The sequence below is a fragment of the Falco biarmicus genome, chromosome 1 (genome assembly GCF_023638135.1).
Source record: "Falco biarmicus isolate bFalBia1 chromosome 1, bFalBia1.pri, whole genome shotgun sequence".
In the NCBI taxonomy this organism is placed as follows: Eukaryota; Metazoa; Chordata; class Aves; order Falconiformes; family Falconidae; genus Falco; species Falco biarmicus.
This window is the reverse complement of record NC_079288.1, coordinates 102,155,944-102,178,940: the sequence shown is the minus strand read 5'-3', so window position 1 is coordinate 102,178,940 and position 22,997 is coordinate 102,155,944. Positions and strand designations below refer to the sequence as shown.

The 22,997-nt window shown below is 43.1% G+C and overlaps 1 protein-coding gene across 1 annotated transcript; it reads left to right on the top strand.

Moving 5' to 3' along the window:
* The first annotated feature begins 7,349 nt into the window (after window positions 1-7,349).
* AFP (alpha fetoprotein) lies at window positions 7,350-22,895 on the top strand. Its single transcript, XM_056357468.1, has 14 exons — window positions 7,350-8,032; window positions 9,507-9,567; window positions 9,775-9,910; window positions 10,859-11,061; window positions 11,577-11,724; window positions 12,557-12,654; window positions 13,224-13,353; window positions 13,971-14,185; window positions 15,055-15,187; window positions 15,822-15,919; window positions 17,160-17,298; window positions 18,057-18,280; window positions 19,180-19,312; window positions 20,293-22,895. The coding sequence occupies exons 1-14, from the start codon at window positions 7,906-7,908 to the stop codon at window positions 20,335-20,337; spliced, it is 1,890 nt and encodes a 629-aa protein (XP_056213443.1). The 5' UTR covers window positions 7,350-7,905; the 3' UTR covers window positions 20,338-22,895.
* Window positions 22,896-22,997: the final 102 nt, after the last annotated feature.

Here is a 22,997-nt window from a genome sequence, read left to right as displayed (position 1 = left end):
CAAGGACAAGCTGTAAATGTCACCCTTTGTACTTTGTTGTGTCCAGTTCAGATGCAATCAACCCACGGTGGGATTTGGAATATAGATAATAGGAGTGTTTTGCTTAGCAAGTTAAGGGGAGGATGGGTTGGGGGTGAAGAGTTTCAACTTCAGGAATTTTTTCTTCCATTCCAGATGTTGCAGGTTCATCTAACTCTCTCATAATTAGCTGGCATATAGGCTTTTCTTCCCAATAAAGGACATATTGTGTTGGTAGCAAATGTGTATACAGAAAAACATCCCTCCTTTAAAGCTTTCACACTAAATACTGGCTGCAGATCCCCCACCCAATACCCAGGAACTACCCAGGATCAGTGATTACTCCCTTCCTCTCTCTTAGGGGTTTGTAACTACTTCAGTCCAGAATCCCCGGAAGGACATTCATTGCACTGAATACAGCAAGTGGAGGAGCCTCTCCTGGAAATGACCCTTACCTAAGGCAGAGCAAGGTTATATCCAATTAGACCATTTCAGTATGAAATGTGAAATGAAAAATGCAATGTGAAAGAAAGCATCCTACAGAGCTAAAGCAGACACCTGGTTCTCTTGACGAAGCCATGCTGGCACCAACACCACCCCTTCAACTCCTGAATAGAGGCATCAGTCCTTGGAGGACTTGGAGTCCAGAATAAGGATCCGTTCCTTCCTTTTTTTACTATCGAAAATGTTTGTTACAGAAGACATTGCCTCTGAGGTGAGCAATAGCTCCTGGAGTTACTAGAAAGTCTCTTTTCTACTCTATAGAAGTGCATTATGCTTTTGACATGGTCCTGGAATTAAGTGGAAATGGAGTAGGGCAGGGTGGAAATCCAAGGAGTGAAACTCACAGGGTACAACTCGGTCCTCATGTCATGGAGGTAATCAAACTGCACTTCAGATGGAAGCTTGACCTCCTGTACTTGGAAAGACTGAAGTAGAAAGCTCCTTGCCTGCTCAACGGAGGAAGTGGGAAAAGTGCCATGGAGTTCCACTTCAGCAGGCTGCAGAGGCAGGATGGTTGCTTTTTCCTCTTATGCTCTTGTTGCTTAACAACATGCCTGGGAGAAAGGCACAGCTTCATGCCACTGCAGCTGGGAGAACAGCCTCAAATACGGATGAAGCCTGGATCTTTTCTTAGAAACTTGGGAGTAATTTCCTCCAGAACAGGTCACCCAGGAATTGTTCACCATACATAAACAATAATCATATCTGCTAGGGCAATAAGGTGACCTTTCACGGCACATCAGTCACTGACTGAACTTCTAGAAAACTAGATGACTCTGCCACCTTGCTACCTGCACGTCATTACCCAGCCTGCAGACATCCTGGCGAGCTGCCATCCCTCTCTCAGCATCCCATCAACATCACAGTAAAAACGAAGGGGAAAAGAAGGGGCACGAAGTGAAAGAGAAGTCACAACACAAGAAAGGTTGTGGCTTTTATGTTAATTTGTCTTGCAAAGAGGACTACGGAGTCTGAAGCAAATGAATATACCTGTACAGAAAGATTTAATCTGTCAGTTTGTTAACAAGATTTGTTTCTTCTTGCTTCTGTCAACAAGATTTGTTTCTTCTTGTTTCTCTTTGTAGTGCTCCAGAAAAAAATTGCTGGAATTGAAGAAGCTGAAAAGGCAGCAAGATTTCTAGTGTTGACCTTAGATGCTATAACACTGAAGGACTGAGAGCCTAACTGGCAGCCCACTGACTTGGTGAGTTTCACCAGCCCCTGTAATGGGCTAGGTCTTGCAATGGTGCACTGGGAGAAAGAAGGACAGCCCAGTTTGCTAACATGAGAGTTCCCTGCAGCCTCTCTTGGGTCTGATACTCTGTTGTAGGCCCATTTCTTCCTCTCAAAAGGAGCTCTGTTCAATAGATCTGCACTGCAATGAAAAACAAAGCTTTCTCCTGTGTTGGCACGCTAAGAGACCTATGCTGTGAACACCCACACAGACAAGTCCTCCTGGGACACCTGTTAATTTATTTCCAACACCAGGACCACACAAAGCACCCTGTGCGCTTCCCACCCACATGACACTCTGACACAATGCGCAGCAAATGTGTCCTCGCAAGCCCGGAGACCAACGGGATAAAGAGCAACACTGCCAGCAAAGTGGTGAGGAAAGCTCTTTCATTCCCAGCCAAGTAACTCAGAGGAACCAAAGGACAGAGGAATTTGTTGCCAACTTACGGCAGCATGTAGGTGTGCGTGGCCTGGGCATGCTCCCACCTGTGCTGCATGAGGTTGTCCCGTCTCCTGTGCCGACATGCTTATACACCCATAGGGTGAACGCTCCCAAAGACAAGGACTCAAGGAAAAACCATCAATTCATATCAAACCAAGGGGCCACACAAAACACCGAAGAATGATTACTGAAGAAAAAAGGAGAAGCCAGGCATCATACATGAATCTTCTAGTTCCCTCAAGTTAAAAGAATTCGAGTGGGATCCTTTTAGCTAGACTGACTATGGTTTGCATTACACCATGTACATCTTTTTGACACGTATCGGCAAAGAGGCATGGCTGGGGAACAAGGGAACACTTGAACACCATGCCAAGTGTTGCCTGCCTTTCATTAAACAAGCCATACTTCTCTATGTACTGATAGTACATGAATTTATAAAGCCTTTTAAATATAACTACGTCTGGATTATATATATAGTCAGATAGTCAGAAAATAGGTTAAGACATGCACTTCTGGCAAAATATACCCACTCAGGAAATAATCTCCAGGTCAAACAGAAGTTCATAACTGATTGTGATATAATTAGTCATTTGCAGGGGCTGAAAAGAGCAAGTCTTGCCATCAGACTTCCCAGCATAGCCAAATAATGTTAAATCATTTGCAGCAATGAAGTGAACAACTTGGATTTCCTCCCTGTATTGCCTCTAGGCTACACAGACCGGAAAAGATTTGCTGAACATACAGGTAATAAAGTTCTATATAATACATCCCATGCCTTAAGTTCTGAGGCACAGATTCAGCAATGAGAGCCAATTGTCATACTGTTGCAAGTGATCTTAAGAGAAAACCTTCCAATCTCTTCACTAAGCTTCAAAGCGGACCCTAAGAGGCAAATATAAAACTGCTGTGCCCGGGGAACAGTAAGCCCCGAGCTGTGACACCCTAGCCAAAGGCTCTCCTGTGAATTAGGCTGGATGTGGTCCACACTGCTGCAGTGTGCATGGTAAATGCAGTGTATTTTAGCAAAAGGAGCTGAGCATAATCCCAGTTCAGAGCACTTGGAATGCCATTCACGAACACATACAAGAGGACAGAGGACTATTGTTGATTTTTGAGCTAAGTATTTGCAGGAAAAACTCAAATATATTGTAATAAAGTGAGTTTTCTTAGGGAATATGCAGTTAACTAACTGAATCACATGGAAAAGTTGACATGGTTTTGGCTTTCAATGGAAAACATCGTGTATTCAACTACAAAGCTGTTACTGGAAGAAGAGGAGGAATGGTGTCAGGGCTTTCAACGAAAACTAAACAAAGCAAACCTGCAAAAATGAACCAGTTTGGTGCATTTTTAGCACATAAAGAAATACTTTCATCCCTGTTTTTTTAAAATCCAGTCATTACAAGTTCTTCTTCTTCATAGAAGGGAGTTATTCCTCATTTCCAAAAAAGCAGAGGGTTCTGCTGCCAGGGCAGAAGAGCTGTCACCCCCCCATCCTAACAGCAACCCTGCTGCCGCTGCGGGCAAACGTGCTCAGCAGACCAACAAACGCAACCTGCATCTTACACACTGGCTGTGTTTCTTGATCAACAAAGGGTGTATGTAAGCTCAAGTCACTATTGACAGGCCAATCACAATATTTACAGTCAGGGCTTATAGACAACGTAGGCTGTTTCCATACACACCAACCAACCTCCACACCAGCTGGATTCTTTTATTTTCAACAATACAGAACGAAGCTCCCTATGGATGAGATTTTTCAAGGGCCATCTGTGACTACCTCAGCTTTATAATCTTGACTGAGTAAAGAGTTAAAAGAACTGGCATTGTTTTAATATATGTATCCATGCACACATAAATCCAGAGTGTGTGTGTGTGCGTGCATGTGCATGTTAATATTTATTTACTTTTGTCATCTGACACAACTTTTTACAGGAAGGCAGTGAAGAACTGCACCAGAAATCCCTCCTTTCTCCCATGGTCATCTTTTATGCTTTTCTTCCCTTCCCAAGCAAAGCCAGAATTAGCACGTGAGATAAGAAAGGACTGACGAGCCTTTACGGAGCACAGGAAGGGGCCAGCTCCATCCTACAAAGATGGAGCTAAATTAAATATGGATAAAGCTTTCATGAGCAGCAAAACAGTCACACTCCTGCTCACTGGAGCAGTTAAGTTAGGGAGACTTCAGGAGTGAGACACAGACGTAAAGTATTAAAGGGCCCAGTTACAACAGACCATCTCTCCCGGATACGATCCAAACCTCATTTTTCTTGGCTGTGCAGATAAATGGTTTGAATAATGAGAGTTCAGCAGCCTCTAGGTTAGAGAAACACTCACACTGTGCAGCTTTCTGGGGAGATGGATCCACAGAAGTTACAGAAATATTAATAACTTGCAACTTACCTCATTATCAAGTTTCCAACTTCTTTTTCTTTTTTCCCCCTCTCCCTTTCTTTTCCATGTCTTAGTTTTATTTAACCAAGAAACTTCCTAGGGCTCCATCTTCAGATATTTACAATACTGCAAACGGCATCTCAGTTACCAGCAAAGACTGCTTTGCTAGAAATGTGGTAAATTACAAAAAGTTGCCCTTTGCATGCTAACACATTTGCAGTTATTAAAAGCATGCTACTTCTCACTGCTGTTCCCAGTTTTTTCTGGCCAGCTCATGCCCCAGTTGACCAGCAAAAAAAAAAAAGCTGCAACATCAGAAAATTTGGCCTAGTTTCTCAGCTAACGTAAATTGGGATAATTACATTGCCTTCAGCAGAACCAGTTCACACAAGCTGGGACTGTCATGGTTCACAATTAGCATACATTTGTTTGGAATGCAAAATTGGATCACTTCCGTAAATTTAAACCAGCCGCTCAGCCAGGGATGTGCCGGTTTCACAGAGTGGTGAGAGAGCACAGCCAAACACTAAAACAGACCTCAAGGCAACCCACAGAGATGCTTTGCTCCTCTGGGTTGAGAGGGAAGAGCTGGAAACACGTTCTTGCCACCACTGCATGGCTCTGCACACCAGATGAGAAGCATCAGAGCTGGAGAACTGCTGGTGTCCCATGTCCCAGGTGACCCAGCGGTAAACATGCACCAGCCATGCTGAGGTTAACCACCTGCAATGGGCTCCCCAGGATGAGAAAAGAATTCTGCTACCTAAGGAACTTGTAACACTACTCCGTGGTGGTTTGGGTCAGCAACAGAGGAACACTGGGAAGGAGGAGGGGGAAATCAGGAACTCACATTTCACAACTTGCTGTAGCATACTGTCTCTAGGCAGGAGACCCCAGCACCAAAACAAGACATATTCAAAAGTACATAATCATATAAAGTCTAGCCAGTTTCCTTTCATGGTATTTCCATCTAAAGACACGAACAATGTTTTCTTTATAAAACAGTTTATAAAGTTCTAACATCCCAGTACTTGTAGTTACCTACAGGGAAAATAACTCCAAATATCACATCAGAGCAGCTCAGGCTTTTTTTAAAGACAAATTTTCTTACCACCCAGGAAGAAGCCAAGTTGTTCCAGGTGCACGAGTTTCCTATGAATATTGTTCTTTTTAGAGCGAATACTCAGGATTTGACAAGAGTAATATTCTCCATGTATAAAGACAGGATCTAAATGAATCCTATACATGTACTACTTACATTACCAGAAAACAATTTTGTTGAATTTCAAGAAAGAGAATTAAAGTATCGATGTAATTGATGTAATCATGATGAAACCAACCCAAGCAAAAGGGAGATTCACAAATTCTGCATTAATTAGCAAGAACATAAACGAAATAGCTCTGAGCACACGTTTGCTCTTTTTTGGCCTAGTTTGAGGATGATGATCAATGGCTGAAGCCTATCAGGAACATACACCAGCCTAAGGCATGGAGAGCTTTCCTTTAAAATTGGTGGATGTCATCAAAATGAAATATCCACTCAAAACTAACCCACCTCTCTGCTGTGTAACACACACAGAGTAAAAGAGCTCCAAGAGGGTAACTACCCTGGCATTACAAGAGTGTACTGAGCATCCCCTGCTGATGGGAATCCACAGCCCCACACCCCAAGGCCAAGCAGCTGCTTTTGCTCTATCTTGACCTTGCAAGACAGTTTCTAAGAAGTTCTGGAAACAGCTACATCCTCAACAGGTGTGAAACTGAGTAAGTCAACATGGTTTCCATACTCTGAAGGACAACAGAAACCCTTAATGAGGACCTCAGCTCTTCATTGGATCTCATTTCTAGTGTTTGCCACACTCTTTCCAGTTAAATAGTACACACACCTTTCCCTCCTGTGAATGAGTGTTCACTGTGAACAGACAGATTGCCATCCCAACAGTGGTGAGTATTTCTGAAGAAAAGTGAAAAGTAGTTAACCATCCTGCTGAACATGGAAAAGAGCAGTGGAGAAATTGATTTTAAATGCAGCAGCCAAGTGCAGTTCCAGAAATACTTAGGACAACATGTTACACAGTCTCTGAAACACATTCTGCTGGGCCAAAGAAGAATCTGCTATAGGGTCTCTGGGATCAGCATCTCAGTTGTTTCTGCAGCTCTACCTCAAGTAATACACCCTATCTCTTTTTTTTTTTTTTTTTTTTTTAATAGCTGACAGTAACAAGGCTTCTCAGAAACAGCTGGATGAGAAAAGCTTTCTCTGGCCTGCTCCTATGGACTTAATGAGGATCATATCTGCAGGAGCACAGGCCATAACCTCCAGATCTCTCTCTTTCAAGCAGATTATTTCCTATGGGGCTTTTTAGTTAGCAGTGTGACAGGGCTTATGTGTGTCTTCCTCAACTGATGCGGCTTCAACTTAGATTTCAGCTCTCCTGCTCTGAGAACCATGCCCCCACCTTCCTCCGCAGAATCCTTTTCCCTTTTGATGCCATCTCATGGGATAACGAACAACCTTCGTGGTCTTCCTGCAGCATGGAACAAGGAGTAGTGCCATTTTCTCCCTAAAGAAATAAAAAGTCTTTGCCTCTTGCCCACCTACCTCTTTGTTACAAATACCTATGGCTCTCTAAAGTCATTCCAGCTCCAAAACATTGTCATCTTTACAATGCTGATGCTTACAGTGTACTTTGTAGAAAATCAGTAAAATAACTGTAATAACTGTTTCCCCCCCCCCCCCCCCCTTCATTCTACAGTTCTGGAGTTGATTTTATTTTAAGATTTGGAGAAATTTTGATGGTAATCGTTAATGCTGCAAAACCATTGTAGGGGTTCTCAATTCTGCCTTTTCACCATGACACCTTAGGAGCTGGGAGCAAAAGACAGCTTGTACAGCAAGGAGGGATGCAAAATCATCAGGTTAACAGCTGAACTCAGAATCTTTGAGTCAACAAGGTGTAAGAAGGCACCTTCTGCAAAGCAATCACCTTTGAACAAGTCTGCAAGTAGATGAGATCAATAGGGACAATAAAAAGCCCAAGGAGTGTTTAAACTTCTTGTTTAAAGTGTGATAAGTTTAAAATGCCTATTTGTCTGAATTTCAGGGGAAAAAAAGAATCTCCAAGGTTCTTTCTTCCCAACAAGCCAGTCAGTTCATCACACTGAGCAAATAATGTCATGTCTAATTATTGTGGGAATACTCCAAAAGGGCTAATGTTACATGTGACGGTAAAAGGGTTTTGATTAACCAGAAATCATTTGGGAGAGTATAAAAGTAACTCTTTCCCCTTAATTCTTTCTGCCTTTCACAGATGAACCAAGCTCACCCCAGGCCCCTGCCAAAATCCGCCAGTATGAATTGGAGACAAATAATTTATATTATTTTATTGGTGAGCCTTACTGTAGTCAAAGCCCTGCCTAGAAGTTATCAGGACATAGGTAAGAATATATCTCATGTTTTTACTCTTATTCTTCTGTATAATACTGATGGCTGCAGTTTTGCATGCATAGTAATTTGGTATCTCGCTTTGCCCCCGCCAGATCTACATGGGTATTTTCTTATGGGTCAAAGACATACAGCAAAACTCTATCTGTATAAATTTCTTGTGATCAGTCTCAGATGTGTTGCTTCTTAACAGCTTGAGAATCTATGTAGTGTGCCGGACTGCCAGTGATTACTGAGAGGAAATTCAGTGAAGGGTAATTTAATCCACAGGAATATGGTTGCATCATGGATTTTAGGTACCCCAAAAAGTGTTGAAGTAAAGCCTGTGGTTCTTCCGACCTCCCTCTGCAGTCCATGAGGAAGTGAGACGGAGAAGTCCCAAGAGGGATGCTACCTCCAGGTGGCTATTCAGAGTAGTTAAGTTATGCTATTGTTCTCTATTATCCTTTGTAAGCATCTTACTCCCTCTCCATGGACCATTAAAGGAGCTGACAATGACCACGCTTCCCACTAAGGTTAAAATGAGACAACCCAAACCTCCAACCACAGTGCACCATTCAGGTGCTTCTCTCACCTTACGTATTGTTAGCATTAGTCAACTTTTTTTCCATCTTTACAACTTCCAAATGAACTAAATGGCTCAACAGCATTAAACAGAACTGGTATTTGTGTTATCTCATATTATCATTGTCTCAACTGACACCCCCTGTTACTCAGAGGCAGAAGCTGGCTTATTCCTTTGGTTCGTTTGATCCTTGTACACTGATCTCAGCTGCACTGACATGGGGGCGAGATGGTAACAGCTTTTGGGACAAGCCCCTTATATTTAAAATTAATGTCTCATAATATTCTCTGACAAACAAGGAATTCAAGAAATTATTGCATTTAGGTTTGCCCATTAATAAATGCCCAGTGGCAAAGGAATAATATTTGCACAGGATCTTCACATGGATTGGGCACAGATTTGTTTTCCTCTAGGCCAGTTTGCAACACGGACAGAAGGATGCAGCTCTGTGAGTTTTTGAGGAGCTTTGCTTACCGATGTAGCCCCCAACTTATCCCACGTTTTCTGCACAGGATATCTTTCATCTGTAGCCAAGGAGTGGTCAAGCACACCTTTCAATAGCTGAGGCAAGGTTAAAAAGTGTTTTGTAAAGTGCATGTTTAATCACATGAAGCGTGTCATCAAGGAAGCTGAACGCCCTCCAGATTTTAGCATATTCCTTCCCACTGCACTTGAGCTAGGCAGGGGAGTTATATCGGCCCTGTTACACTGTAGGTCAGAAACAAAGTGCTTCATGTGCTCATGGTGAAGTCAAATAGGAAGTTATGGCTTTCCTACTCCCAGTGCTACTACCCCAGGCACCAAATTAACTTTCTCCAAGACTCCAGTACCAAGAAAGACAAAAAAGGTATTTGAGGAAGCATTTAGAAAATGTATTCTATTCCAACTATCTTCTTTTTCAGAGGGAAAAAACAGCATTGGCCAACGTTTTTCTCAGCTGCAGGAGAATAATTTTAAAGCCATGTAAGTTGTCCAGGTAAAGCGTCTACTTGCAAATTTGCTGCCACTGAACACCATTGTGTCATTTGGAAATGAGCATGGACAGTGAGTCAATGACCGTTCTGCCAGCCCGCGGTGATATGAATCCTCTCGTTGTCTCACATGTAAAAGCTAGGCAATTAGGTTTTAGGTAACCAGCAGCAGGTTTAATACTGTGTGTTCTTCTCGCAGTGCCATGATCATGTTTGCTCAGTATGTGCAAGGAGGCACGTTTGGCAAAGCAGTTCAAATGGCCCAGGATGTGACAGCCCTTGCCAAAAGGTGTGCTGCTGCAGCCAGAGACAGCCCGGACTGCCTGAAGCCTTTAGTAAGCAGATTTATGCTTCTAACACAGCAGGCATTTTCAGAAGGACTTGTAATTTCAGTGCCTGGGTATGTGTTTTTCCAAAGAGGCATGAATATGTCAGTAAGAGACCTGACTTCCTTGTGTATACTGACTCTTCCGTTCTCCAGGCTCTCATCTACAAAGCATCTCAAGATACGTAGAGGAAAACAAAGCCCCCCTCGTTCCCCCCACCCCAAGTATCACAGCATCTTTTGAAATCCTTGACCCATATCTTTCTCAAAAATGTTCTGAAAGTTGTGCTTTTACAGCCAGTGTAACAAAAATCAGCAAAAGCCAAATTAGCTATTTCTAGCAAGTGCAATATTCATAGGCATTTGTTGTGCTCTGTTAACTCACAGTCCTGGTTTTTGGTTGCGTCTGCTCCAACACATTTCTGGAGCTGGCAGACTGAATCATGAAACACGAATGCCAGCCTGTGTTTGGGTTCATTGCTGATGTGTTAGACACAGTGAAACAAACCTGAATTAAAATAGTTCCCAGCCGAGGCAAAACCGACAGCCGGACCTGAGCCTCACTACTCAATGAACAAGAAACAGCCTTTTCATTGTACAAACCTGACTGTAACTAGGAAACACAGATCTCACTGCGTGGCAAACTGCAGTACACAAACTGGATGATCGCCTTGATCATTATCAAGAAAAAGGGTCTGAACAATGTCGTAAGTTCAGTGTTTCAACACCATTCCATTTGATGCCTGTCTTGGCATAACAGTAGGTATCAGAGTTTGAGAAACCATCACTTAGAGGTTCTAGAGCTCAGCCTGATTTTCACTGCATCAAAGCAGGAGGTAATAGAGAAACTGAGTTTACGCAGGTTGGGGTTTGTTGACTTAAAGTAGCCTCCTCAGAGAGCTCAGAGGAGTAAAACAGATTCCTTGCGCAAATTCACTTTTTTTCTAATTTTTCACAGGACAGGATTTTCCTCGATACAATATGCCAGGAGGAAAATCTTCCCAGGTTTACTGACTGCTGTGCTAAAAGGGATCCTGAAAGAAATGACTGCTTCCTCTCCCTTAAAAATTCATCACGAGGGTTCATGTCTCCTTTTGAAAGGCCAAATGCTGAAGCTGCCTGCAAAAATCATTCACAGCATCAACATCCATTAGCAGGATAGTAAGTAAATAAATCATGGATTCGTTGCCTAGAAATGACAGTTAAGAGCCTGGAGACAGCAAGTGCTGAACCAAAAAGTGCAGTCTACGATTCTCTGTCATCTCCTACTTGTTTTCCTCCCTAATGTAAATTATTTGCATAATTAATCTAGCTGTTAATGTCATTATGTGAAACCTGTTCTGCCAACTTCTGCTTTGGATATAGGTCCAAACGGCAAACAATCTGGCCTATTTTATTGTAGCCTATGTAAAGGATGCCTCTGAAACCAAGGGCCTCCCTGGAGTCCTTGAAAGCCAAGCAGAAGCTTTGCTGCCTCTAAGCCGGACCTGGCAGGATTGGAGACTTCAATTTCCAGGAAAACATCAGCTCCATAAGAATTTTCCAAGATCAACGCCACACTATACACACTTTCAGTAGCTGCCCTTTTCATATATGGCAGAGGCTGCAATAACACTGCGGCTCCCTGCATGCAGGGGCTTACTCCCAAACCAAAGACATTTTTCTCTCTGTTTTAGTTTTATCTACGAGGTTTCCAGAAGGCACCCTTTCCTCTACGCCCCAACAATCCTCTCTGTTGCTATCCGGTATGACGAGATGATGAAGAACTGCTGCAGGAGTGCTGAAGACCCCACTCACAACCTGGAGGAATGCTTTCGGAGACAGGTATTTCATCACAGGGTTGTAGTTTAATAACATGCAACTGGCGACTTCCCTATAGCTAAGCAACTACTGAAGCAGAGACGTCGGTCATTTCCTTTACAGCATCTGAACCTGGTATTAGAATTCACTTTGTTAAGGACAAGCTGAAACCAAACTTAAATGCTCTCTGGAGTTATAGCTTGAACTCCTAAATGGAAATGCTAGACTGCGGGCTGTGGGGCAGATATAGCTTTACAGGGAGCACAAGGCAGTCCCTGCACCCTGCAATTGTTGCCCACCCCAACTCTGCTCCCTGCACTGGGTTTGTCATAAGGATGCCGAGGTGCTATGCATCGTACAGGTTGATAGCCCCATGACACACCACCTCCTGCTTGGCCAAGCATTCGCACTGCAGAGACGTGCCCCACACACAGCCAGTGTCAGAAATTCAGAGCAAATGACCTGTAACGGTGGAAATAAGGATGGGAAACCTGCCCTTGCTGAAGGGTTGAGTACGCCTTGCACACAGCATGGCTGGGTTGCAAGTGATGGCATGGTTTAAGGCTAGCTAATTGTCGTGCAAAGCCAGTCACATCGCTCCCAGATGACAATTCCTTCCCCTGTGCTAAAAACACTGAACTATTGTCTAAAAGCATTCTGGTTTCTTTTCACAGAACAGTTAGTTAATACATGCTGGTGACTAAACAGCAAGCACCACAGTTCACGTTGCAGCTCGGACAGCATTTTTCTTTCACTATTAAAAAATCCCTGTTTAAAAAAACTGTCACCGCAGTAGTTCTAGCGCAAAGCATTGTCTTCTCTTCCACTTTCATGGTCTGCAACTCCTTTCTACCAGGCACCAAAGGTGGTGAAGCCAGTAAAAGAAGACAGCCTGAGGCAGGAACACACATGTGGAATCTTGAAGAAGTTTGGAGAAAGGACCTTAAAGGCTCTGTGAGTCTTCCCTACATTTATCATTATTTTGAAATAAAGCATGGGAGTCGCATGTGGCTGGCTCCACACCTGCACACAGCACAGTGCCCCTGAACACCAGCCATGTCGGTTTTGTGTGCAGGTCACTAGTAGCATCTCACAAGGAAGGCAGATTGGGAACACAAATTTATGCACGATGGCAGTCATCATTTCCTTACAAACTGCCATTAGCTTTCAAAATCCAAACCCAAAGTTTGAAATGAACGCCTCTCCCTGAGATGAAAGTTAGTGATTGGGAGCAAAATATAGCTAATCTCCCTTGACCATTTTTGACAGAATGTTGCTTCTGTAATTTCATGCTCGCCTACCACATTTCTTTCCACCATTTCACACTGAAATTCACCTAGAATCCTTAGCTAACTCTGAAATTCTCAGTTATTGGCTTCAAGGGACGTTTATTTGGTAACTTCAGTGGCAGCAGGGAAAGACCATTCCTGAGCAGTCCCGATACCGTCGCCACAGAAAAATGATGATAGCTGTCACAGTCTCGCACTGCGAATCTAAACAATAACTATTTTTCTTCATTGCAGGAAACTTGCTCAGATAAGCCAAAAATTCCCTAAAGCTGATTTTGTTACTGTTAACAAACTTGTGACGGATATTGCTAACATGCACAAGGATTGCTGTCGTGGAGATATGCTGGACTGTATGCGTGACAGGGTAAACCTCATTTAATATTTATGTTCACAGACAGGGATTATATTTTTTTGCTGTTTCCAGATTTTTTTTTTTACCTCTTGTGCTGTACTGCTTGCTCTCCAAAGCTGGAGTTTAACTCTCAGTCTAAAAACCTGGCTGATTTTCCCATTTGAACTTTCCTGGGTTGAAGCCATTGAGAAGGGCAGAAAGTTCCCTTTGGGACTAAAACGCCCTTTGCTGCAGGTTTGGTTGCAGCTCCCAGCTGTTTCTATGTATTTTCTGTGCAGCTTTCCGCAGAGCGCAGTATCTGCCTGTCCTCTGCTTTCTTCTAACACACCAAATCCATTTCTCTCACCTCTTGTCTGCGGTGTCTAGCTAGACGGCTAGCGTCTCGGTTGAGGTGGTTACCAATGAGCGCCTACCGTATGGCAAGCAAGGTGCTGCAGCAAATGGATCAACAGGACTGCAGTCTTCTTCCTTGCTCTGCCAGCTGTCTGTTGCACAGCTTCAGCCAGCCACCCCTACTCTTTGGGAGCCACCCTCTCTGTCTGCAAAATGGAGATACAACCGCTGATCCAAAACCAAACCAAACACCAAAATGGGGTAAAAATTCCTTCATTCCCTTTTTTGCTTTACAGGAAGAGATTCTACACTACGTCTGCGCAAACCAAGACATCCTATCCAGTAAAATTAAGAAGTGCTGTGAAAAGCCTCTGTTACAAAGAAGCGAATGCATAGTTAACGCAGAGAATGATGATAAACCTGAAGACTTGTCCCCCCACATCAGGGAGTTTATAGAAGACAAAGGAATATGTGAACGTTTTGCCCAGGAAAAAGATACACACTTAGCCAGGTAATGTGGCTCTTCCTCTACTGTTCAACTTTGCTGTTTCAATACTTGGGTTGCAAGGTGACACTTTGGATGTTAAAGCCCAGCTCGTCAGCCTCAGGTCTGTCTGGGAGCATGTAGGCATGGGATGCTGTGAAAGCTGATCTTAGTAAAACACCACTCAACCCTAGAAGGTGTGGAATGGGAACCAATGCAGAACAGGGCACTAGTGTTGTTTCAGAGACAAAACCAAAGAGGTGCACGCGAAATTCAGTAACTATCAGTTCTGATCTCAGGCCCAAAATATAGCTTTGATATAGCTTATAGCTTAAGCGGGAATTGAAAAACATCATGTCTTGATTCAAACAAGGTTGGTCCATTTCTGTTCTGGCCGTGTTCCTTTGGGCAATGAAGTCCTGATCCTACCTGTTGGAAGCTCCGGCAAGAATGCCATGGGCTGCAATAGAAACAGCACAGAGCTCCAAAAATAGAGAATTCACTTCAAATAACATATATCAGTCCCGTTTATGACAAGCGCAGCTAACTGATCTAGCACAATTGCTATGTAGGGTGACCGCTTAAGCAGAGCTAATCTTTTCATCTACTATGAAATAGATCTGTTACTGGAAATTATTTCATTTTTTAGACAGGATTAAATAAAGAGCAAAACCCCAAGCCCCACAAAGCTCTCAGCTATGCTTAGACTTGCTTGGGCAATGCTGGGCTCTGTCAGCTGTGCTTTGTTCGGGCTCAGTCCCAGAGCTGCTGTGAAACTCTCCCTGTTCCTCGGGATGTCAGACACAACTGGCCTGAAAGCACCCCTGCCGTCCTTACCACCCCGAGGGTCAGTTGTCTTGACTTATCTCTAATTCCTGATACTCCACATATTGCAGGTTTCTGTATGAATATTCCAGGAGACACCCTGAATTTTCTGCTCAAATGCTTTTAAGAATTGGTAAAGGCTACGAGGACCTGCTGCAAGAGTGCTGCAAAGCTGGTGCTCCGGACAACTGCTGCAGCAGAGGGGTGGGTGCCATCAGGCTTCGCCCAGCGTGCTGCTGGATCCAAGCACATGACTATTTGACTGGTTCTGGCTAAATAGGGAGTATCCCTGCTGCAGGTCTAGAGCCACAGCTCCTGTCACAAACCCAGCAAATATTACAAGGCCTGACTGATTCCCATATGGAGAAAGCATCAGGAGAACCTTTGCAATCTTCGTTTGCAAAGCAGTTTAACATGGATAGACAGAGATGCTGGGGAAAGGGATGAAGCTGACATTTCTATAAGCCTTGCACCCCTTTGGGCTCCCTGGCAGTGCCAATTGCTCTCTTGCAACTGTACAAGGCGCTTATGGTCATTGTCTGAGATAAAGACACTGGCACTGCGAATATCTGAAGTTAGGAGCTACCCTGTGTCTCAGACCTAGCCTTCCACCAGTTATAAAAAATTAAGTGTTTCAAGGTGATTGAAGGTGGACATTGATCACATCCAGGCATTTTATTGAGGTTGCAGACAGATGAAGACTTTCTAATGGAATTAAAGTTGGGTGGTATATATCAGGTGAGAGGTATCTACAGATATCCAGGCCTTATCATGAGGCAATAGGGCATTCTGCATTCCACCAACACAATGACACCTCAAATGAACTTATTTTTTTCAGGAGGAAGAACTGAAGAAACACATTTATGAAACTGAAAGTGTCATGAAGACAAGCTGTGACATTTACAAGGAGAAAGGAGATTACTATTTCCAAAACGAGTATTACTTTTTTATATGCTTACCTTACTCCTGCACCAGCTGGGCACAACTCGGGCTGAAGTACAGCCGCAGGTGTCAAAAAAGCTAGGCCAAAAGACACCACTTGAAGATCTGGGCCAATTTATTAATGACTTCTAGGATATGTTTTTCTCTTTCCAAGACAATTTTCTGGCCTCTCATGAGTTGTCTCCTTAACCCAACTCACGAACCAGTGAAGTGACAACTTGATCAGTCTCCCACCCGTGTTTCCTATGATGCTCTTGCTTTATAGCCACATTTTTGAGCTGTGAGCTGTAACTTAAGAGTCATAAATTTGGCCCAAAGACCGTTGCTGTGTCTTTTGCAGAAGACTGCTCTATCCAGCTCCTGCAGCAGATGTAAACTTTAACAACTGTAGCAAAAATCAAACTATGATAGACAGAGAAAAAAACCAAACTAGCTGAACTGTGAAAAACCACACTGTGCTTAACGGCAGTGTGCAGGCACAAGCCTCCTGGAGAAGCTTTGCCCCTGATTAGCAGTGTTAATAAACACATGCCTAACTTAAAGTACATGAGCAATCTCAGTGACACTGCTGAACTGCTCTTATACTTGAAGTTAGGCTTCAGCTGGCCTTCTCTGGGGAGTCGTATCAGACTTTTTGCACCCCAGCACATGTTTGATCTTTAAAAGTCCACTGGAACTAGATGTTTCCAACAAACCCGGTGGGCTGCTTCTGCCTCTTGTATCAGTTGTTAACATTTTCCTGGCTGTGATGGTTAATAAGCACAGGTTTTTAAAAAAAGAAAAAAAAACCCCACATGATGGTCAATAAGCATAGGGGGTTTTAAAAGAAAAAAATTACAAGTGAACTTTTTTGAGCTTATCTAGTATGCCAAAAAGTCACTTGAGTTAAATTTTGCTGTTAAACAAGCGCCCTACAACTCCCAGGGAAATTAACGGCACAGTAAAAACTTAGGTACCATCTCACTAAGATGGGCCACCAATGCAGAACTAGCGATGCTATCGTTAATTTTATTTGTTTAACCCAGTAAGAGACTGATCAGAAAAAGGAGAGAGCTCAAAGAGAGTGTGCTTACACATGCCTACCGGAGTTTACAGGCACCAGGCTTAGTCCTGCCCTTGTGCTGACGAGTGTTCTGTGGGGTTTGGCTGGAGCTTGACGCATGCAGATGCAGGGGCTTGCTCACTGCTGCCTGGTGAAACAAAACCCCCAATATCAAACAAATTATCATTTCAGGCTCCTCATGAGCTTCACCAAGAAGATGCCTCAGCTGACATCTGCGGAGCTGATAAAATTCACCAAGCAAATGACTACAGTGGGATCCAAATGCTGCCAGTTAAGCCAGGACAAGCTCCTGCCTTGTGCCGAGGAAAATGTGAGTATTTTTCTTTTGTATCTTGGTCCCATTTTTTCTTTAAACTCTGCCACAAGTTCTGCTGCCAGCAAAGTCGAAGAGCTTGGAGTAAAAGTCAGTGAGAAAAATGTTCACTAAGCCATTGAGCTGGCCTGAAGATGTAGTTCCACACCACATAACTCAGCATCGGTGAAGTTAATACTTGAATTAAACTGCAGAAAATCATCAGGCTAGTGCAGGGCAGCTAACCGTTGCGCAGTGCAGGCAATCCCACCCTCTTCCCTCTGAAGCTAACTCTTGTCTGAATTCATCCTTTCTAGATGCTTGAAGCTGTAGGGCTCTATGGAAGGATCAATTTTGTATAGCTATTCCGTAAGAATTCTCTAGGCCTGTAAGCCAAAGTACTTAGCAGCTTCAGCCCGTATGCCAGCCATCCATTTGTACCACATTTACAAGAGCAGCCGAACATACCCACAGAAACCCTGCTGATGAAAACAAATCAAATGCAAGCATAGTTTTATGAAAAAATCACATCATTTCTACATGCACAGTCCCTGAAACTGCATATACATATTTACTCTGAAAAATCTGAGCCATTTTTGCACGAACAGAAGTCAGTATTCTGTAGATACATAAACTGTTATCTATCTGACAAACAAAGTTTAATTTACATTCTCAGGGGTTTTTTTTTATAACTTTACTAAAAGCAGCATGTATTTCAGGGACTTCTGAAAACAAAAAAATAAGGTGACATTTTTTTTTCACTTCTCTTGGTAAAGCTGGATCTCGTGCTTGGAGAAATATGTAGAAGACACCTGACTGATCCTATAAACCCAGGAGTTTGCCACTGCTGTAGTAGCTCCTATGCTCTCAGGAGGCCGTGCATGGGGAAACTAGAAATTGATGAGAATTATGTGCCCTTATCATTGACTCCTGATCTGTTCACTTTCCATGAAGATTTGTGTACGACTGAAGAGGAAAAGTTACAGCACAAGAAGCAGGAGTAAGACATGCTTGTTTCACGCTCCTACCCCTGTGTTTCTTATCTTGGCAACATTCACCTTTCCCTCGTCTGTTCTGGCTGCCTGCCTTGTTTTGCAATATTCCATTGGAAAAACAGCCATGCAGCCCTTGATCCTTTTCTTCCCTCTCATGCTAGTCCCAGTTTCTTCTGCTGTCTGGTTCAACCTATATTTACTCATCCTAGATTAGAAGAAAGTAATTTTCAGAGGTGGGTAGCTGCTCTGGAACACAGCTCACCAGAATGGACACAATAGATGCCCCAAGTTAGGTCTGATAAACATGACCTCCCACTGTCCTTGGTGGGGACTACACAAGGCGCTCCTTAAAAAGATACCAGAAGAACAAGGAAGCTACTGCCTAAAGTGCTGCATGACCTTTATGGCTTGCTTAGGGCTCCTTCCCAGAACGGGAAAGCCCCTACATTTTCCTCATCCCATACACTCCTCGAGTCTCTGAAAAGCTCTGGTGTTTGGTTGCCTTGGTTAGAGAACACTTGCATGGTAGACCCTGGCCATGACAGTCACAGTCACCACAGAAAACCTCTTTGGCCATTAACTTGTGCCATGGTGAGCCCACACTGCCCCGGACCTCCTGGAGCGCTATGGAACACATACACCATCTGCAGCACGTATTCATGGATATTGATAGTGGAGCAACTCCAAAACCAAGCACTGATATTGTGTTTCACACAGGGAACAGGGCACATCTTTGCTCCCTGCTGAAAATATGTGTCTGGGTGGCAGATAAAAGTGAAAAAGCTGTAAGAAGGAAGTGGGCTGTAACCAAAAAGGCACTTTGCAGGACTAGTGTTGGAGAAACACTTCCTGAGCGGTGTGCTTACTCCCCAGCCTCACAGGGCTTGCTTTGCTTTTCCTGCAGAATGCTCATCAACCTCATCAAGTACAAGCCCCAGATCACGCAGGAGCAGCTGAGCTCCGTCACAGCCGCCTTTACTGCCATGAGGGAGCAGTGCTGCAAAGAAGCAAGCCACGAGGCATGCTTCGTGAGAGAGGTATCGTTTCTGTTTTCACTCATACATTCTAAATCAAAACAGAAACATGGAGTATATATAAAAGTGTGAATTTCTCCGTTAAGCAGCAAACCCAAAGCCTGGCTAGCCAGAATTCCTGCAGTTACATTGCCAGAGACAAACTTTATGACCTGCACAAGTACATGTGTGTACCAGTTAAATGATCACTAAAGAACTTGCCTAATTAGTCTCATGTTTATGGGCAGCAATTTATAGATAGTGCTCAGCTAACATCCTTTGCTTCTGGGGAGTCACTGGGACTTGCTGTTGAAGGATGCCGGCAAAGGTCTTTCCCTGGCTGACAGTTCTAATGGAATTTCTCTTGAAAAATTCCTCTGCAATAGGGAGAGAAAGGATATATTCCGATTCTAGGTCAAAACATTTTCCCCGTTTATTCTCCCTACCGCGGTCTCCTCCTTGCCCTTCCTATGTAATTTTAGCTCACTGAACTTCATACCACAGAGCTACTTTGGCCTCTTTCTACCCTCCAGCAAATCTGCTTTTGCCTACTTCTCCTCCCTCCCTCTCTTTGATATATTCCTTAACTGAACTTTAACAAACTATCCACAAGCCTTGATCCCCCTCTCTTTTAATCTTTGCCTTGCTTTGCTTTAAATGATAAAATACAATCCTTTTAGATTAGATAAGAAATTTCCACCTCTGAGTACACCCAAAGAGTGTATCTGCAAAGAAGCATTCCATTAACTCTTTGTAATAGAACTGTCTTTTAGTATTTTTCTGACAAATATCAAATCTTCCAAGACAATCTGAGCTGAACAGTAGAAGTAAAATGTATATTAAACATAATGATATACGTATATGTGCGCTGCATATACAGGGTTTGTACACAGCTTGCAATGGTTATAAAACATTACCTACTGCTGCCATACTTGTGGAACTTGTTCACAAGTACATTATCTTCCTGCTTCTATTGCTCATAAATATTTTGCTTTTTTTTTTAGGGTCCAGAACTTATAAAAAGAAGTGAAAAAATGTTGTCAGCATAAAGAGCTTGCATAGCTTATTGGAAGATACTTACTGAACGAAAGGAAGTCACACAACCTTAACTGTGAGCATAATACCTTGTCTAAACGTTCATGAAATATAAACAGGAACATATAAATTGTCATAGTGGAGAAAACTATGTTGCAGCTCTTTACTTACATATCTAATGAGGTCGTGATGGTTTACCAGCTAGAGCTCTGCCACATCCCATCTGCTGCTGTGAGCGAGGTGAACGAGGTGCCTCAGAACAAAACATCACATTCCCACATCAACCTGCTGAGCTGTGGAGCTGTAAAACCGGCCTGATTGCAGAGCTCAGCTCACCTGAAAATGAATTGTGCTTACCCATTTTTTTCAGACATGGGAGAAACCCGTACGCAAACTTCATCTCTGGCCACTATCACTGATTCAGAATGATCAAGAGTATGTAAAATCTAAACCAAAACAGGTGACTTAAAGCCAGTTCAAGTCCAGGGAGAGGGCCCATCACCTTAAAGCAGGGGTACTCAAACTACGGCTCGCGGGCCAGATACGGCCCCCCAGGGTCCTCAATCCGGCCCCCGGTATTTACAGACCCCCCCCACCAGGGGTTGGGGGGGGGGAAACCAAGCAGCCGCAGATGGCTGCCTGCCACTTCATCCGCGTGCCGGCCCCCTGGTTAAAAAGTTTGAGGACCCCTGCCTTAAAGAAATCCACTGAAATAGTAAGTTAAATGGATAGAAACTGAGGGTTTCGATGTGGACACCATCTTAACTTATGGAATATTATTTTACTTATAGAAATACTCACAGACGCAAAAAAATTCCAAAGGCATTTTAAATCCTAAGCTTACGAAACACAAATGCAAATGAGATCAAAATCAGAAAATCTGCCTGTAACCACTTTTAAATTATTTTCGATCACCAAGTAATTATTTTTGCTTTTTTATAGCACTGTCCTTGAAATACAACACATACACTCGCTAATATGGGCTGCTCTGGGGGATCGTAAATTTGCCTTTAAGCAAAGAAAAGGATTATGTTGGGCATCCTGAAGAGGGAAAGGAAAAAAAAATAATGGGCAAAATGTCATGGAAAGGACAGAACACGGACTGCTGAAACACCTGGTCAGCAGGTGAAGGTTTAGAGAAAGCACTGGGATGCTACCAGATTTACGCTCCAGGTAGTTTGACACAAAAACAGCTTTGGGATTTTGCTCTCTTTTTACATTAAAAGAAATTAGAAGGCATGTTAAGAATCCTATGTCAAAAAACAGTATTAAAAGAAAGAAAACCTTTTCCTGGAAAACTTTGGCTCGCAGGAAGATACCCAGGGACCAGATCCTTTGGGAGGATGTATCTAACAGTAGTTATCCTAGGAGCATTTGAAATGTCTGTAAAATAAATATTGCCTAAACAAACATCACACCAAATGCAAACCCAGCTTACAGTATTACCATCAGAGAGAAGATTTCAGAGTCAGATTGAAGAGGTCAACCAAACCAAGTCCCATCGGAATCTACCCTGTGCGTACTGCTAGGCAATATTTTCATTAAGGATATAAATAATGAGAAGAAAACCCCTTCATCAGATTTTTGACTGACAGCAAGATGGAGACACACTGTTGTAAATCCCTTCGCAACATTTTAAAAGTCAAAATCATCTTGGAAAATTAGAGAAATAGCCTAGAAAACAAGAGGAATGCTCTATAAGGACAAATGTAATGTATGACATCGGTATGATTAAGCAGCTGCACCATTTCAGCACAGGAAAATTGACTCACGAGGGAGCTGTGTGGATAACAACACTGTTAGAAATCACAGCCAACTAAAAGCCACCAATCTGCCGCTAATTAAAATCTAACTTCTTGCTTGCACACCAGGAGCATAAGCAGAACAACAGACAAACCAGAACAAGCTACGTAAGACATATAGCACGGTTTCATTTTCCTCACCTCTGGTATAAGGACTTAGCTGGAGTGTTAGGACAAATCTTGGCTACCTTACCTCTAGAAAGCGTTTCGCTGAAAAGAGAAGAGCAGTAACAGTCAGCGATCCATAAAGTACGAAAGGAAAGGTAAAGTAGGATGGGGGTGCCTGGTTTAATAAGAAAGGCTGCAGGAACTTGAAAATCTTCACATACCAAGAGACTGACTGCAAGGCAGAAAGCAGCGGGCCAGTGCCCAGCAAGGGGAACAAAGCTCTGGGATCAACTGTCTGGGAAAGGTGGGGACCTGTGAGAGGCACACAAACATTCAACAGGCTTTACCCAAATATCAGTGATGTTTCCAGTACCAAAACAATGATTAGATGGGCATCTTGGGCTTCTCCTAGCACTCTATTTTCTCAAGACTTTATGTTCTGATGAAAATCCGTCCTAGGGAATTTGGAGGATGGTTTGGGTTTTCCACCTTTTTGGTTTTTTGTGAAATCCAGTGATGTCTGGATTTTTCTCATGGTGGAGCTTGGTAGTACAAGTTCAGGTAAGATATATCCTCTAATTACTGTCTTTATGGTTAATGGCTTAGGCTCCAAATTCAAAAGCAGCCCCCATTCCCTGTCACCTCTTTTTCATTGCTGTGTTACCTCAAATATCCAATAATGTTTTGGAATAAATTCTCCCCCTGTTCTTGCCTGTATTTGTGAGAAATGATGAATTTAAATGAGCACAGTACCCACAAAGAAC